This window comes from Micromys minutus (assembly GCF_963924665.1).
Source record: "Micromys minutus genome assembly, chromosome: 10".
In the NCBI taxonomy this organism is placed as follows: Eukaryota; Metazoa; Chordata; class Mammalia; order Rodentia; family Muridae; genus Micromys; species Micromys minutus.
The window spans coordinates 44,973,737-44,992,133 of NC_137979.1; the positions used below are offsets into that span (position 1 = coordinate 44,973,737).

The 18,397-nt window shown below is 43.4% G+C and overlaps 2 protein-coding genes across 7 annotated transcripts in view; one reads left to right on the plus strand and one right to left on the minus strand.

The window, feature by feature from the left end:
* MED1 (mediator complex subunit 1) overlaps window positions 1-4,839 on the minus strand; it is a 38,204-nt gene extending 33,365 nt beyond the window's left edge. For all 3 annotated transcript variants that reach the window (XM_080923995.1, XM_080923993.1, XM_080923994.1), the window contains exons 1-2: window positions 4,638-4,839; window positions 681-787 (exon numbers count right to left, since the gene is read on the minus strand). In XM_080923995.1, coding sequence (XP_080780121.1) covers window positions 681-787; window positions 4,638-4,662 — 132 coding nt within the window. In that variant the 5' untranslated portion in view covers window positions 4,663-4,839. The remainder of the gene's footprint in view (window positions 1-680; window positions 788-4,637) is intronic.
* Window positions 4,840-16,126: 11,287 nt separating this feature from the next.
* The window catches only part of CDK12 (cyclin dependent kinase 12), a gene marked incomplete at its 5' end in the record, with an annotated part of 72,636 nt that continues 70,365 nt past the window's right edge, over window positions 16,127-18,397 (plus strand). For all 4 annotated transcript variants that reach the window (XR_013975186.1, XR_013975187.1, XM_080923685.1 and 1 more), the window contains one exon: window positions 16,127-17,169. Coding sequence is in view for 2 of the 4 variants with exons in the window: in XM_080923685.1 (XP_080779811.1) it covers window positions 16,127-17,169 (1,043 nt within the window). The remainder of the gene's footprint in view (window positions 17,170-18,397) is intronic.

Sequence of the window (18,397 nt, forward strand, 5' to 3'; positions counted from 1 at the left end):
TGTTTGTATTGTTAAGCACTGAAAGTAATGTAGAAGAATGTTTAAAAATATTGTGCAAAGACCTTTTTGTTTGTTTTAAGACAGTTTCACTGGAAAGATGGTTTAGTGGTTAAGAGCACTGACTGCTCTTCCAGAAGTCCTGAGTTCAATTCCCATCAACCACATGGTGGCTCACAACCATCTGTAATGGGATCTGATGCCCTCTTCTGGTGTGTGTGAAGACAGCTACAGTATATATATATATATATATATATGTATATATATATATATATATATAGAGAGAGAGAGAGAGAGAGGAGAGAGAGAGGAGAGAGAGAGAGAGAGAGGGAGAGAGACAGAGAGAGAGACAGAGAGAGAGAGGGAAAGAGAGAGAGAGACAGGGTTTCTCTATGTATCCCAGGTTTTCCAGGAATTCACTCTGTAGACTAGGCTAGCCTTGAACTCAGACACCTACTTGCCCCTGATCTGTGAGGAGTCCTAGAATGAATTCTCTGTGGATATGGGAATTCACGCTACCTCCTTCCTAAGGCACTTCCTTCCTAAGCTGGCCTCTGAAATCAACACCACCATGCAGTGTTATGAGTAAAAGCAAGGACACAGCATTGGAACTAGCAACCCTCACTCACAAATCTAGTTTCTTAAATAATTCTTAGTAACTTACATTTAGTTATAATACTCACCATGACTTGACGCACAAGCTTAATGGTTTCACTCCAAGGTCTATTTTGGTTAAATTTTGCATGGAGCCGTTCTAAGAGGGAACTCATCTTACTCAGCTTCTCTGACTCTACAACATAAAGCAGAAAACATCAGTAGACACTCTGATATCAACACCTTCCACCATTTCTCCTACAAAAGAAACTCCTGTATTTCATTTAGGAACTGCCAAAGTATTTTTCATATAATTTACTCTAAAACATAAAGAGAGCTAGCTAGTAAAATAGTCACCCATACATTCTGTCCCTGTGCTGGAGACACGAAAGCAGGAGGTTTGTAAATTCAAGGCTAGCCTGAGTTACAGTGGGAGACTAAGTCTCAAATGTATACACAACATACAGAGTTTTCTAACATAATTTCCTAAGAGACATAATCTTACTAAGCTGCCCATTATGTTGGCCTGGGAGTCTTCAGCCCCAAAAATCCCCCTGCCCTAGCCTCCTGAGTCACTGTGACTATATGTATACACTTAACACACTGTGTCCGGCTTAGAAGACAGCTTTAAATTTTATTTTTATGCCAGGCATGTGAAATGCACATTTTTTCCCAACACGTAGAGGACCTTTGAGATGTCAAGACCAGCCTGGTCTGCATAATGAGAACCTGTCTTAAAATAAACAGCAACAAAAACCAAGGGAGAAATGGCTCAGTGGTTAAGAGCACTTGCTGCTTTTCCAAAGGACCTGAGTTAGATTCTCAGCAACCACAAAGCAGCTCACAAATACCTCCCAATTCCAGTTCCAGAGGATCTGATGCCCTCTTCTGGTTCCCACAGGCACTAGGCACACATGTGGTACATAGACATATGCAAGCAAACCATCCACATATAACACAAACATTTAAATTACTACTAGAAACCAAACCAGACTGTGTTTATTTGTATGTGGATGTCTGTGTATGTGTGAACACAAATGTGAGCTTGCCACAGTGCCTGTGGAGGTCAGAAGATGGCTTACTGCAGCCTGTTCTCTCCTTTCCCATGAGTTCCTGGAATCTTCCAGGCCCAGATGCATTTTGTTGTTTTGTTTGATGTTAGTCTAAAAAGCCTGGCTTTGTGGCTGGAGAGATGGCTCAGTGGTTAAGAGAACTGACTGCTCTTCCAGAGGTCTTGAGTTCAAGTCCCAGCAACCACATGGTGACTCACAACCATCTGTAATGGGATCTGATGCTCTCTTCTGAAGATTAAATAAATAAATAAATAAATAAATCTATAAATCTTAAGGGAAAAAAAAGGGCTGACCTTGAACAAATAGTTCCACCTGCCTCTGCCTCTTAAGTACTGACATCAAAGCAGTGTTCTACAATGCCTAACATATCCATTAAAGAGCACTAGCTGCTCTTTTCAGAGGATCTGGGTTTAAGTCCCACCACCCACATGACAGCTCACAGCCACATGTAAATCCACTCCAGGGGTCTGCTGGCCTTTGATGGCACCCAATATATACTTGGTACACAGAAATACAGGAGAGACAAAATCACCATACACATGAAATACATTATTTTTTAAGATTTATTTATTTATTGTATATGAGTACACTATAGCTGTCCTCAGACACACCAGAAGAGGGCATCTGACTCCATTACAGATGGTTGTGACCAAACATGTGGCTGCTGGGAATTGAACTCAGGACCTCTGGAAGAGCATCCAATCTTCTTAACCGCTGAGCCATCTCTCCCTGTGTTTTTTTCTGACTCATGTATGTATGACATGTCTGTGCAATGGCACTGAGACTCCTGAAACTAAAGTTCCAACGGTTGTGAACTGCCATGTGAGCATGTGTTTTCTGCCAAAAGCAGAGGGCTCTTAACCACTCAGCTATATCTGCAGCCCCTCCCTGCTTCTTTCTTCCATTTCAGATTGTCTCTGGCAACACAGCTGACCTCCAAGTCCATCTGGCTGAGCATGACCTTGAGAGCTGACATGGTGGCTCCCTGAGTAGGCAAACTCCACACCAAACGTGAGAGCCTGGGTTCATGTCCCAGAGCCCACAATGGATATGGTAAATGCCCCACTCCAAATAAAGAAATGTAAGAATGAGCTCCTCATGCTGCTGCTACCTCTACCTCCAAAGTGCTAGGACTATAAACACGGGTCACCTCCCAGGCTTAGGTTATAGCCCAGACTCTCCTCAAAGTCACCTCTTTTCTCCTTTTCTTCAGCCTTCTATGGGTATTTTCCACTATAAACAGACACCTTTTAAATTAATTTTGGGGGGATGGGGTTGAGACAGAGCTTCTCTGGCTGTCCTCAAACTCAGTGACCCACCTGCCTCTGCCTACTAAATGCTAGGATTAAAGGCATGAATCATCACCACTTGGCTCTTTGGGTGTTTGTTATTGACACAGGGTCTCTCACTGGGACATGGGGCTCACTGAGTTGGCTCCTAATTGAGTGAGTTAGTGAGCTACACAGAGCTTCCTGTTAGGGTCAAACTCAGGCCTGTTTTCATGTTTGCACAAGAAGCATTTTAACCAACTGACTGGAGGCCTTTTTTTTTTCTCCCCCTGGGCAAGGTCTCATTTAGCCTAAATCACTAAATCAGCCTTGAACTTGCTGAGAAGAAAAGGGCAGTCCAGAAGTCCCACCCCTACTGCCTCTACCTTCTAAGTGAGATTACAGGTATTCTATGCTGAGCTTCTGTTCAAGCTATTCACTGAAACAAACAAATAATTTGTAATTGGCAGGCAATATCTTGAAGGATGTATATTGAGCACAATTTGAACAAGACATAATTATAATTAGTTTTTAGTATGAAAACACTGATTTCATTAATTTTTGTTGCTTTCTCCCTTTTTCCTTTTCTTTTGGTGTTGGGGATTGAACCTGTGGACAAGAAGCAAGAAGACCTTGCTTCAACCACTGGTCTTCATCCACAGCCTCTAAATTTTTTAAATTAACATACAAAGTAATGAGTATCATTTTGGCATTCATTATATCATTCATATAGGATATTATACTTGCTCTGAGTCTCTTACTCCACAGCCACCCCTGCCCCAACCTCCAAACAGCTAAGCTTCCTTCTTTAGTTCATACTCCATTAACCTTTCTGTCCTGAAGATATTCTTTTTTCTTTTTCACAACCAACACATACTTAAGTAGAGATGCCTTATAAGTGAGAATGTGGTATTTGCTAAACACGGCTTATTTTGAGTATCATCCACCTTTTCTACAAATGTCAAGACTTCATTTTGATAAGCCAGTCTATAAGGTTATGGTTATGAGGGGAATAGTTAAACCAAGATTCAAACTCTTCCTGGCCATGATGGTGTGTAAGCTGGCGATTGGGAAGCTGAGGCAGGAAGACCTTGTCTTGAAAGAAAACAAAAAAAGATTCAATCCCTTCCCTTTTCTTCCCTCAACTGAGAAATTGGTTTGGGGATTGTTCCTGCCAGTGTCTAGTTCTGAATATATTTCTCCCAAGCTTTAAAGCCATTATTCAAGAACAACTGAAAGAGCAGTTTTTAAAGACACTATTTGAACACTAAGACATCCCAAGAAACTGCTAGCTTTTATTATTATAATGGCGGAACCACTTACCACACGCTAAAAAACCAAAAAACAAAAACAAACAAAAAAAAAAACCTTTATTACTTTGACACTGTTCTAGTGTCATCTTCAGTGATCTCTCCTGAAACAAAGCATCAACAAGTTTGTTTCACTATCCTGATGTCCCACCAAGCTAAGCTGAAAGTACCCTGAAGCTCAACTACTCGTCCCTAGTCCTGCAGAAAACCTTTCACAGGGGAGGAGAGGCGGGAGCACCAACGTCTGTAAAGCACAGTCCGGATCCATAAGGTACATTCCACCTAGATCCAGTTCCGTGGCCCTGGAGGGGCGTGGGTCTCCACCTCCTCTCACAGATTGGCTCCCCACAGTTGTGTCCCGCCCCTTCTTCCCCCACCACCCCCTAGTCACTCACCCTCGGTTTCCCCCTGAGCCTTCATCCTGACAGCGGTGAACTCTTGTGTCCGCCAAAAGCCAGGAAGCCTTTCCCCACCACTAAGAGAGGAACCAAGTTATCCTGGGCTCTGGGGAAGCAGCGCACCAGCGGCCCCCACTCTTCCGGGGAAGGCTCAGTCTGAAGTCCCCGGCGGCAAGAAGAGAAGGGTGCTCGCGGCCGCCGCCATCTTCCTCAACGGAACTTCCCAAAGATCGCGAGATTAATCGTGTTCCTGCGAGACCGAGGAAGAAGGAACAGTCCCAAAATCTCGCGGAAATTGGCTGATTCGCCCTTCCCGCGGGATTTCTAACAGACCTGTCTCCGATTGGCTCAGCCTTCACACCTTGTCATCTGAAGGTGTGTGCCCAGAGTTGATGCCTCTTGGAAACTTTGCATCTTGACAGATACACAATTTGTAAATTAAAAGCGTTAGCTATAGGGCTCTCGGGTGGTGGCGCCAGCCTTTTATCTCAGTAGGCAGACGGATCTCTGAGTTGGAGGCCATCCTAGTCTATAGAGTGAGTTCCAGGACAGCCAGGGCTACATTGAGGAACCCTGTGTCAAACAAAACGTTAGCACTTGGATCGCCCGGAGAAGTCGCACAGTCCTATAATCCCAATGAGGAAGGGGGATCGCAAATTCATAACCAGTTCAAGCTGCATTGTGAAAACCTGTCCTTACAAAATAATCTATTGAAAGATTTTCAATGAGTTTTAGTGTCCAGAATGTCAAAAGACAGATTTGCCTGGAGGTGGTGCGCACCTTTAATCCCTGCGCTCCTAAAACAGAGGCAGGTGTGAGTATGAGATCAGCCTGGTCTACAGAGTTTCTGGACAGCCAGGGCTACACCGAAAAACCCTGCCTGGGGACAGGGGAAAGTAAGATTTGTGAGATGATAAGACGTGTAACTCACCAGTAGCATACTCTTAGTGTGCCTGAAGCTCTGGGTTTAATTCCTAGAGAAAGTGGGAAGGTGAAGTTTCCTGAAGAGCCAGCGGCAGTTATGTTGTTTAAGAGAAAAGACCGGGGCTGGAGAGATTGCTTAGCGGTTAAGAGCACTGACTGATCTTCCAGATAGTCCTGAGTTCAAATCCCAGCAACCACATGGAGCTCACAACCATCTGTAATGAGACAGCTATAATGTAATTATATATAATAAATAAACACATCTTTTAAAAAAAAGAAAAGGAAGGAAGGAGGGAGAGACAAGGGTTAACTCAATTGGCTGCTTGTTTTGCATGCAGAAACTATGGGGGTTGACCCCTAGCACAACATACAGGGTGTGCTTATCTCTGTGTAATGGTTTGTATATGCTCAGCCCAGGGGGTGGCACAATAAGAAGTGTGGCCTTGTTGGAGTAGCTGTGTCACAGTGGAGATGGACTTAAACCTAGCTGCATGGAAGCCAGTCTTCTGTGACCAGCCTTCAGATGAAGATGCAGAACTCTCAGCTCTGCCTGTACCATGCCTGCCTGCATGCTGTCCTGTTTCTGCTTTGATAATAATAAACCTCTGAACCTGTAAGCCAGTCCCAACTAAATGTTGTCCTTATAAGAATTGCCTTGGTTATGGTGTCTGTTCACAGCAGTAAAACCCTGTAATTCTACCTTAGAGAAGTTAGGAAGATCAGGTTCAAGGTCATCCACAGATTCATAACAAGTTAAAACCTGCTTGAACTACAAGAGGGTTTCCCCAAAAAAATTGGTAACAGGCTGTCAAGATAGTTCTGTAAGTGAAGGCACCTGCTGCCAAGTGACCTGAATTCCATTCCTGGGACATACTTGCTTCTGACAATTTTCCTCTGAGAGCATTCTTGTGTCATAGCACAGAAACTTAGATGAGACAGACTTTAAAAAATATGTAGCCCTTTGCTACACAGAAATTTCAAGGCCAGCAATGGAATATGTGAGACACTACCTCCAAAAGGGGGGGGGGGTGCCAGATGGCTGGAAAGATAACCTGGGTCTACAAGCATACAGGCAGGCAAAATGCTCATACATATAAAATAAATTTTAAAAATTCATTAAAGATAGAAGAAAAGGATAGTAGTGCTCTATCACATTTTAAAATTTTTTCTTTTGGGGGAGTGAGGTCTGTGTTTGTGTGGTTTTACTTCTAGACTGAATCCTTAAAGCTAACACTGTATCTTATGCAACTTTGTATTTCTGTGCCAGTGCCTACTATACAGGAGGTGCTTAAAGAATGATTACACACACAAGAGGATTTTGGAAAACACAATCCTAGAATATGGGCTGGCTCAGTGGTTAAGAGTGCTGGCTGTTTTTCTAAAAGACCTGGGTTCAATTCCTAGCACTCACGTGGCAGCTCATTACTGCCTATAACTCCAGTTTCAGGGAATCTGATACCTTCACACAGACATGCAGGCAGGCAAAACACCAATGTACAGTGAAGCAAAAATAAATAACAATTTAAAAAAGAATTAGGTCTTGGGGTTGGGAATTTGCCCTGGGTTTGGTCCTCAGCTCCAGAAAATTAAAAGAAACAAAGTAACTGGAAAACAATATCCTAGTTTACCATGTTGAGCTTGGCTTTGTACAGAAATTAACAGTCTTATTGATCTAAGTTAAGCTTAATTTTTTTTCCAATTTGTACAGGGGTCAGAATCAATTTATGGTATATAAGTAAGGACTTACCTATATCAAGCACAGAAACTATTAAAGCATCATCTAAAATTCTTAAAAAGAAGATAACAGTATTTTATGGGTTTTGTTGTTTGTCTCCTTGTTTTTGAGACAGGGCTCGGATAGCTCTGGCTGCTCTGGAACTGGATGCATAGATCAGACTGACTGGCCTTGAATTCACTCATCACTGCTTCCTTATCCTGTGTGAGATTAGCACTCACACAGCATGCCTACACTCAGATACTAGTGTTGTGTACACACCCTGGAGATCAGTCTAACACATTTAATTCAGTTTTATAAATTTTATACATATATATACATATATATGTGATTTTATATTATAGAAAATGTATTTATTGCATCTGATTCTACTGTGTATAATCATTAATTCTATACCAACAGTGAACACAGTTTAACTTGTTCTCTACAGTATGAATCACAAAAATGTCTCCAGTCAATGTCTTGATAAATCCTCACGAACAGAATTTCTGTAATCCTGAGATGTTCATGGTCTCTGGAAAGAACCAGAATAAACTGCAACAGTGAAATCAGTGAGTGAAAGATCTTGATCTCCGTGTAGCTCTTTGTCCTTGTTTGTTTGTTCCTTTGGGTTTTTTTGTTTTTGTTTTTGTTTTTGTTTTTGTTTTGTGTGTGTGTGTGACATGGTTTCTTTGTGTACCCCTGGCTGTCTTGGAACTTGCTCTGTAGACCAGGCTGGGCTTGAACTAAGAGACCTTCCTGCCTCTGCCTAGAGTGCTAGGATTAAAAGGGTCTGCTACTGCTACCCCATTTGTGCTTGTACTTTTAATTCCAGCACGCTGGAGATCTGTGCGGTGGAGACAAGCATGTCTACAAAACAAGTTCTCCACCAGCCAGACTCATGTAGTCTCAAAAAAAAAAAAAAAAAAAAAATCTCTGCATGTACACCTGCATGCCAGAAGAGGGCATCAGATTCCATTACAGATGGTTGTGAGCCACCAAGTGGTTGGTAATTGAACTCAAGACCTCTGGAAGAGCAGCCAGTGCTCTTAACCACTGAGCCATCTATCTCTGCAGGCCTCAAAACATTTTTGTTTTGTTTTGCTTTGTTTTTGAAATGCTATTCAGTATGGAGACATGGCTCAGGCTTTTAATCCCAGCACTCCTGAGGCAAAGGCAGAGAGATTCAAGGCCAGCCTGGTCTACGAAGTGAGTTCCAGCACAGCCAGTGCTACATAGTGAGACCCTGTCTCCAACCAACCAACCAACCAACCAAATGCTATTCAAACATTCTCCAAAGCCACCCTAACAGACAGCATGGTTCACAAAAGCAGGGCCAGCAGTACACATTTAGTAAGAAGAGATCTTTGTAAATATCTGGAAACCTTAGTGTGCTTGTATATTCATGATGTGTATACAGACACTGCTGTGTGATCACACTTTCCTGGGGAAATGCAACACTCACATCTTCTCACCCCAGGAAGCTCACTACAGTATAGGACCAAAGTCCAACTTGGTGAGCCAATGCGTTTTATTACGGTTAGTTAAAGGAATAGAAATGACTCAAAGACAGCTTCATCACCAAGGCCCGACCCAGCATGGGTAACAGCTCACAAAAACTGGGAACCTGAAGCACACTGGACAGCCTGTAGGCCTCCCAACACATTGGAGAGTGTCCTTTGCAGGAGCCTCAGTCGGTTTAAACCTCTTCCAGGCAGCTAAACCGTTCTCTGCTGCTCCTAGCACAGTCTTTAACAGCTTGCCACTCTTTAGAGTCTTCTTTGCAACTCTTCTTGTCTGAGAATGACTGTCAGCAGCTTGGCTTGTTTACTTTTGGGAAGAAAGAGCCTAGAGAATCTGACCAGTTTTAGGGACTTCCTGAAGCTATTGAGTTGTTTACCTTCATGGTTAAGGAAATTCTTTTCAGGACAGAAGTATGTTATGGTAAGTAGTCCCCTCCCCACACCCACAGAGTTTCTCCTTGTAGCCCTAGCTGTCCTGAGGTTCACTGAAGCTAGCCTCTAACTCACAGAGATCCTCTGGCCTCTACTGCTTATGCTTAGCAGGACCCTCAGGATGTGAGGTATTCACCAGAGAAGACCATTAGCTCTCTGTCATCATCAGAGAAGGTGACAGTGGCTTATGCAAAAGGTCTTGTCCCAATCAGTGCTCTGCTGGTAAACATTTTCTCAAGCTACCTCCAGTGACTGGGGCCTATTTATGATACCTTTTAAAAATATATATATTACTTTTTTCTAGTATCTAGGGAAGACTGGGTGACAAAGAAAGTCTTCTTAGCAGCTGTCTTTAATCCTTTAAGAAGGACCTAGCAGGGCTGGAGAGATGACTCAGTGGTTAACAGCACTGGCTGCTCTTCCAGAAGTCCTGAGTTTAATTTCCAGCAACCACATGGTGGCTCACAACCATCTGTAATGGAATCTGATGCCCTGTTCTGGTGTGTCTGAAGACAGCTACAGTGTAATCATAAAATACATAAACATATCTTTAAAAAAGAGAAGGACCTAGCAAAAATTGTTTAAAGTCTCCTTGGTCAGTGTTGGACAGAAGGGGAACTGCTCTCTCCGGGCTCTGTTCTCTATAATCCTCCTGCCCAGCCCACAGCCAGTTTTTTTCCCCCATTCTTCTTTCTTCCCAAGAAAATGGTGGGTTTTGAGTTTTCCAATTATCTATATCATTAGTTAATAAGGAAACATGAATCATGAAAGAGAGAGGAGCAAAACTTTCTTTTTTCCTTCAGGCTCAGACCAGGGGAACTTTATCCATTCCCCAGGGCTGCTTAGAGAAGGCACAGAGTAGAAAGTGCTCACCTGGGAGAACTAGTCCCCCTCCCTGTTTTTATGTACCTCAAACTACTGAAGCAAAGCTTTCAAAGGTATTTAGAAACAGAGTTGCTTACAGTTTAACATTCTGGATCTCCCCTCACAATGAAAAGAGGGAGACAGAAGGACCTAAACAAATAATAATGAAACAAATCAGGGGTGGTCACCATACACTCCCACACCTGAATCCAGTGTCACCAGGACCCCAGACACTGTTGGCAGCCCTATTCAACCTCTCCTGTGTATCAAACAGAAGGCATCTAACCAGACTTAGCTTTGGAGGTGACAGACTAAGAGACTTTCTAGTTTGCTAAGTTTTGGGGTGGAGGTATCAGAAACCTCTGAAGTGTTAGGCATCCCTTTTATCAAAGTGAACTCTGGGACCTTTAGGAGTTCTCTGACCACAAAATTCATCCTTATTCCACAGGGCTCTGAGACTCCAATGCAATCGAATTAGGGTCTCCTTATTCAAACCCCAGCTTGGGCTCCCTGTCAACCCTGACACAACAGGAAGGTGGAGCCCTGAGCCTAGTTTCAGGCAAGCATTTACAGAGGCAAGAAGGTGGTTGTGGTGGTATCTAGCCTGATACATATCTTATTGGGGGGCCATTATGGCCTTTAACATAATAGCTGGTGCTGGGAGCCAAACCATAAACTTAACTTCTTTCCTCCTGATTGGTGGTTGTTAGAAAGTGAAGTGTCAGGGACAGACTTGTAACCTGGAGACGCAGATTTGTTGGGGGAACCTGTAAACTGATGCTATATGCAGGTTTTGTTGGGGGTGGGTAACCTGGAAACTGGTGTTAGACTCGGGTCTTTTGGTGGAGGAAGCCTAGAAACTGGTGCTCGGTACAGGCCTGTTAGTTAACTTGAATTCTACTTTAGATTAGGTTCTCTAAGATGGAGTCTGAACCCAAAAGATTTGGTCTCTCAACTCCCAGTGTCTTGAGCTCTAGTGTCTAGTATTCCAGTGGGACCTCAAGAAATGTGGGATATTCAACAGAGAAGACTGCTCAAAAATGGGTTTAGACCAATAGAAAGTCTATTAGCTGGCCAGCAACTATTCTGTGTTTTCTGGATCCCAGTGTAGCTCTGAGCTTTTCTCTGGGTAAGCTTTGAAGCACAAAAGCTGGGTTCTGGGTTGACACACTTCAGTTAATACAGTCAGCCAGAAGCAGAACTACACTACAGAAGCTAAAAAGCAACATTAGTACATTTAGAGACTGAAAACTTAGGCGAATTGGGTCTTTGTTTTTATTTTTGGCAAATGGTGCTGTCTACCTGCTGAGTTTTACAGCTTGAATGGCATTTCCAACATGTGAGTTGTGCTAAGGTCTGGGGTTCTGTTCCACTAGCATACCAGGTATCCAGGTATATGTTGGAATAAGTTGTCAGAGTTGCTAGATAGAATTTGGAATGCTAATGTGAGTTTCATCTCTCTCTCTCTCTCTCTCTCTCTCTCTCTCTCTCTCTCTCTCTCTCTCTCTCTTTTCTTCTTGAGGCAGGGTCTCGTATAGCCATTGCTAGCCCAAAACTCTCAATCTGCGTTCATCTTCTAAGTGCTGGGAAACACTTATACAGGAATATAAACTTATACAGCTTGAATATTTTGAGCATAACAGTACATCCTAGATATTTCATGACATAAATAATATATGAATCTAAGCAGGGCTCGGCAGCACATGCCTATAATCTCAGCGTTTGGGAGGCAGAGGCAGGTGGATCTCTGAGAGTTTGAGGCCAACTTTTTTAACAGAGCTACCCCCAGTCTCTTGGTCTCCTGGTTTCCTGGCTTGCTCCTGGCCTCTTGGCCCTTGGTTCTTCTCTCCCCCTCTCTCACTTTCCTCCCCTCCTTTCATGGTTAGGTTCACTCTGGACTCTTACAGGTGTCTCTACCTCTGCCTGTGCTCTCCCTTATATCTAATGTAAAAACTTCAACAACCAGTTAGATAGAGTCCAGAGAGAACATGACCAGCAGACCAAACTGTGCCATGTGAAGAGAAGGGGAGAGGAGAAGGGTAGGCCAGAAGCCAAGAAGCCAGGAGAGTGGGAACCAAGAGTGGGCAGCCAAGAAGTAAAGAGATAAAAAGAACTGTGTCACCAAAATGACAGGGTTATTTAGGAAAGAACAGCTGGGGAAAAGACAGTGAGGTTCAGAGGCTGGAGAGGCTGAGGAGAGGAGGCTTGGTGCAAAGTGAGGAGGAGCCAGGTCACTGAAACCTTAGGGACTGAGGGAGTCTCTTTCAACACATTAAATTGGCACCTGAGTGAGAGCCTTTTGTTCTGGGGTTTGAAAACTAACGCTTTCTTAGGGAAACTTTCTACACAAATAAATAGAAACACATACTAAGTGTAACTAGGAAAATGTAAAGCTTACAAAGCTTATAAATCTCTAAGTTTAAGGCAAGCTTCAGTAATATGGGACTTAATCTAAAAATTAAAAAAAAATTAGCTGGTGGGGCTGGAGAGATGGCTCAGTGGTTAAGAGCACTGACTGCTCTTCCAGAGGTCCTGAGTTCAATTTCCATCAACCACATGGTGGTTCACAACCATCTGTAAAGGGATCTGATGTCCTTTTCTGGTGTGTTTGAAGACAGCGACAGTGTACTTAAATTAAAAAAAAATTAGCTGGTTATGGCGGCACAAACTAATACCAGCACTTGGGAGGCAGAAACAAGCAAATCTCTGTAAGTTCTAGGCCAACCTAATCTATATATTGAACTCCACACTAGCCAAGGTCACAAAGTATGACCAGTTCTCAAAACCAGAAACATTTAAAAGGCATACTAGGAAGAAAGATGCGTGTTTAACATCACTGGAATAGAAAAGTCTTCAAGGTTTATACTAAGAGTATGTTGCCTGACTTAGCAATACACAGCTGTTATTTTAGCATGAAGGAGATAGAAGCAAGCATCAGCAGCCCACAAGCCAGAGATTGCTGCTACCTATTGGGCTCCAGGCCTCCTCAGAGTCCTTGAGATACTGTCTCAAAATCAAAACAAAATGAGGTCCAGAGAGGTCTTTAACATCAGCACTGGGGAGGCAGAGGCAAGTGGATTTGAGTTCTGTATCACCCAGGCGTCCTAAGAAACACCTTAAACCTAAGTTAATAGCATAGTCATGCTGACTCACACCTGTCATGCCCGTTACTTTAGGGGAGTACAAGTGGCTGCCACAATGGCCTTTAGCTTCAACGTGAGCTTCAGGTCAGTCTGAGTTACAGAGAGAGAGAGAGATGCTGACTCAAAAGTGGCACCCTTCCACCACCAATCTAAATTATTAACTTCACCTGTGTGGAGGTAGTAATTGTACCTTTAATTAAACTTCTTGTCTATATAATGTCTTTTAAATTTTTTATGGCTCATTTATTTTGTTGTATGTGCACGGGTATTTTGCCTGGATGCATTATGTATAGAATGGGGTTGGATCCCTGGAGCTGGGGTTACAGTTGTGAGCTGCCCCGTGGGTGCTGGGAATTGAACCTGGGTTGTTTGTAGAGCAACCAGTGCTCTTAACCATGAGCCATCTCCGTGGCCCTGCAAGTTCCTTTCTGTATAATCTAAATAGCAACTTTCTGACTTGCTTTTGGGAATTTGTAGGCAAGTTTTTGTCACAGAGCTCAGACAGCCTACCCTGGAAGGCCTGCAAACCAAACAATTGAAGCTCACCTGGAATCACTGAGTTCAAAACTTTTTTTTTTTTTTTTTTTTTTTGCAATATAAAGCAATCTTTTTTTTTTTTTCATTTTATTTTTGAGAGCAATTTTTATTCTCACAAAACACTCTTCTCACCAGTTTTGTGAGAATTCACAGAGCTTATAAATTTTGTCTTCCAATTTATGACAGTCCCTCATGGTATCAGATGCCTGTTAACTCCAGTGTTTTGATACTCAGGCAGAAGAGTGTGAGCTCCAGGCTGGCTGGAGAGCAGACAAGATAAGGAAAGAGATGGAAAAGATAAAGAGAAATGAACTTTTGGATACAAGATGTCCTAGGGTAGAATTTTATCGACCCCAAAAGTGTAGTGTAGTAGAAATACTTCGAGCATACTCTATCTGCCACTTCCTGAAGGTAGTGAGCACATGCGCAGACCCGTTCTTTCTGAGTCTCACTGTCTTTCCTTTTGTAGAAACTGGATGCTTGTCACAATAAAACATCAATCTATGTGTCATTGAGCAACCCTTTAGCTTTTCAGGGTCTATCCTTGTATAAACCTTATGCCGTGCATTCAAACAGATTCTTTGTAAAGACAGGGTCTTACTGTGCAACTGTCTGGCCTGGCACTCACACAACTCTGCCTCAGCCTCCGGAGTGCTGAGACTAAGGGAGTGTGCTTCAAACTGACTTATGTTTTCTCAAAAGCTCTTCAGAATCTGCACCCAAGCAAATGATCGAATCTTAATTCCAACCATTACTATTTTCGTAAATCTTCTAGCTCTCTCATTTGTTCAACTGACATTTAAATTCTCATAAAAGAATGTGGAAGTAAGGGCATGGTAGCACAGACCTTTAATCCCCAGCAGAACTTCGTGAGTTCCAGGCTAGTCAGGACTACATAGGGAGACTCTCTCAAAACGCCAAAAATGTAGAATTTTAAAAGTAATATATAGAAATGACTTCATAGATTCAGGAAAAAAAGCTGTATTACATGCCTGTAATCCCAGCAATAGAGAAAAGGCTGAGACCGAAGAGCTGCAATTGGCACTGTAAGCTAACATTTTTACTAACTTCTGTGAATCTGGGACTCCTGCCTGTAAAACCGCAATGAGGATAGTGTCTCCTGGGTGTAAGGGCAGAGAAAATGAATGTAAAACGCCTAAAACGTAGTAAATTTCATAGTAGCAACCTTTGTTTAAACATTCAGACTTGAAGCAGGGAGGTGGTGGTGCATGTCCTTAATTCAAGCATTCGGGAAGCAGAGGCAGGAGGATTTCAGTTCGAGACCAGCCTGATCTACACTTGCAGGTCAGCCAAGGCTACAGAGAAACCCTGACCCAGAAACCCATAACCAACCAACCAACCAACCAACCAACCAACCAACCAACCAAAAGCGCCGATATTCAGGCTTGCGCTATGTTCACTTGTCCCTAGTTTTAAAATTTTTGTTAATCAAAAGATTTCTTACAAACTGTGATTAGACCCGTCCTCACAGGAACCTGGGAATATTTACGCAAAGAATTATCAGTTAGGTTTAAATTTTAAAGGTAATCTCCACAACTTCCGCTTGTATAAAGCTCTCGAAAGGGGAGACGGAAACGTATCGCGAGAATCTAACGGGATGCATTTGCGACTTGGGTGCTATTCTCGCGTTTTCTGGTGAAGTAATGGCTAGAGGTGAAAAGGAAGCACGAAGTATCGCGGGAGTCTAGTAGAGTCTCGCGATATTTGTGGAGCCCGCCCCTCCCCCCCTCCCTCAAGTGCCGTTTCGGTTTAATCTAGTGTGTGACTGAGTCTGTGTGAGGGAGCGAAATGTGTATGTGAGGTATTGGGGTGAGGCGGAGGCTAGAAAACGGGCTCCATCAGGCACGAGGGACAAAGGGGGGTAGTGAGGCAACCTAGGCCGCGGAGGCCCGGCGTCAGGAAGCCGCCCCGAGCCGGGCTACCGGGTAGGGGAAGGGCCCGCGCAGTCCTCCCAGGGCTCCATAGCCGTAGTCGGCCCCACAGGCTCGGGCGGACGCCTTCCTACTTCCTTGACCGCCTCGGCTCGCGGGCCTGAAGATTGACTCGGCGGGGGTGGGCGGCCGTGGGGGGCAGACCCGAGCAGCTCCGGGTGTCTCGCTACTCCAGTGCCGAGGAACTCTTCATTTCTTCCCTCTCTCCTTCACCCCCCACCTCATGTAGGAGGGTGCTGAGGAGGCGAGAGGGAGGAGGAGCCTGGCCTACCGTCTCTTCCCTCCCCACCCCCTTTTAGGGGCTCTTTGGTGGGCGTGGAGTTGGGGCTGGGGGGAGGGTGGGGCTTTTTGGAGTGCTGGGGAACTTTTCCCCCTTCTTCAGACCCGGGGAAAGGGAATGCCCAATTCAGAGAGACATGGGGGCAAGAAGGACGGGAGTGGAGGAGCTTCTGGAACTTCGCAGCCGTCATCGGGAGGTGGCAGCTCCAACAGCAGGGAGCGTCACCGCTTGGTGTCGAAGCACAAGCGGCATAAGTCCAAGCACTCCAAAGACATGGGGTTGGTAACCCCCGAAGCGGCATCTTTGGGTACAATAATCAAACCACTGGTGGAGTATGATGACATCAGCTCTGATTCAGACACCTTCTCAGATGACATGGCCTTCAAATCTGACAGGAGGGAGAACGATGAACGTCGTGGAACGGATCGGAGTGACCGCTTGCACAGACATCGTCACCACCAGCACCGGCGGTCCCGAGACTTGCTAAAAACTAAACAAACCGAAAAAGAGAAAAACCAGGAAGTCTCCAGATCTGGATCGATGAAGGACCGGATATCAGGTAGTTCAAAACGTTCAGTGGAGGGGAATGATGATTATGGGAAAGCACAAATATCCAAAAGCAGCAGCAAGGAATCCAGGTCATCCAAAATTCACAAGGAGAAGACTCGGAAAGAACGAGAGTTAAAGTCTGGACACAAGGACCGGAGTAAAAGTCATCGGAAAAGAGAAACACCCAAAAGTTACAAAACGGTGGATAGCCCTAAACGGAGATCCAGGAGTCCTCATAGGAAATGGTCTGACAGTTCCAAGCAAGATGACAGCCCTTCTGGAGCTTCTTATGGCCAAGATTACGATCTTAGCCCACCAAGGTCTCATACTTCTAGCAATTATGACTCCTACAAGAAGAGTCCTGGAAGTACCTCAAGAAGGCAGTCAATCAGCCCACCTTACAAAGAGCCTTCTGCTTACCAGTCCAGCGCTCGGTCACCCAGTCCCTACAGCCGACGACAGAGGTCTGTGAGTCCCTATAGCCGGAGACGGTCTTCCAGCTATGAAAGGAGTGGCTCTTACAGCGGGAGATCACCCAGCCCCTATGGCCGAAGGCGGTCAAGCAGCCCTTTCTTGAGCAAGAGGTCTCTGAGTCGGAGTCCAATTCCCAGGTGAGCTGTTGTCTGCCCTTCCCTAAGGTAGGGTGGGTTGGGTGGAATTGAAAATTAGTCTTTAACATTTTAAGCTTGCAGTGTACATCTTTGACTAGACATTTAGGTAAGTCTGGCTTTCCCTCACCCAGTTGAGAAGTAAACGTTCCAAGTGCCTCCCAACTATTCAAGCAAGTAAGTAGGTACTTTTCAATAATGGAGAATTTTCAGACGTGAGAACTTGCTTCTGCATAGGGAGTGCAGTCTCCAGAAGTTTAGCCATTTGTTGCTTTGTCTTAAAAAATTAAGTCAGATGGGTATAAGGGCATAAACTTTACTGGAATTCACAAGAGAATTAAATTACAAATTTTCATTTCTGTTTGAGCAAGTTATCCTAACCAATTTTGTCTACCATGTTCCCAAGTCTGTAGTAACTGTTTAGTGAAAATTGAACTAATGAGAGAGTACTTTCTTTTTGATAGAGTCTAGCAAAAAGTGGGTGAGTTTTTTGTTTACAGCACCACTGTTGACCACTTATTTAGTGTTGAAACACTAGTAGTTTCCAAACTTTTTGTGAAATATGTGTTAATAATGTCCTTGGCTTGATATTTTTGTAAGAAAGATGTGTTAATTTGAAATTATCTATGAAAAAATTGTGTTCTTGCCACATGTGTGGACCCATCTTTGTCTACAAAAACAGGAGCTGTATATTATCTGAGTGAAATCTTAATATTGCTTTGTGACCTTTGGCAAGTGATTTAATTTATCTATACCAGAGTTTATGCGCAAAGTAGGAATAAAAACTACCTACTTCAAGGCTGTTGTGAACATTAATAGCTAATGAAGCATGGTACTGTGCCTTGTACATAGTATGACTCAGTACATTTTATAAGTGAATACCACTGGCAGAGAAATTAATTCATGCATATGTTTTACAAGTCAGTATATATTTCACTGGCTTAAATTATAAAGTAGATTTGTCTAACTACAGTGTTTTAAGTTTTCTTAGTGTTTTCTCATCCTAGTATTAAAAAAAATTAATAGGTTGAATTATATGAAGTGCATGTATTTAACACCTAAATTCTGTAATTAATACTTGTAACATTTTATCTCCATTAGTCATCTTTTGTTTAGATTCATCACAAAGTTGTACTAATCAATATACTTTTGTAAACATTTAGTATGTATACAATTTCTTAGGTGTTTAATATTTTCTAGAGAGGTAAGATTTATGCATTATTGGAATGCA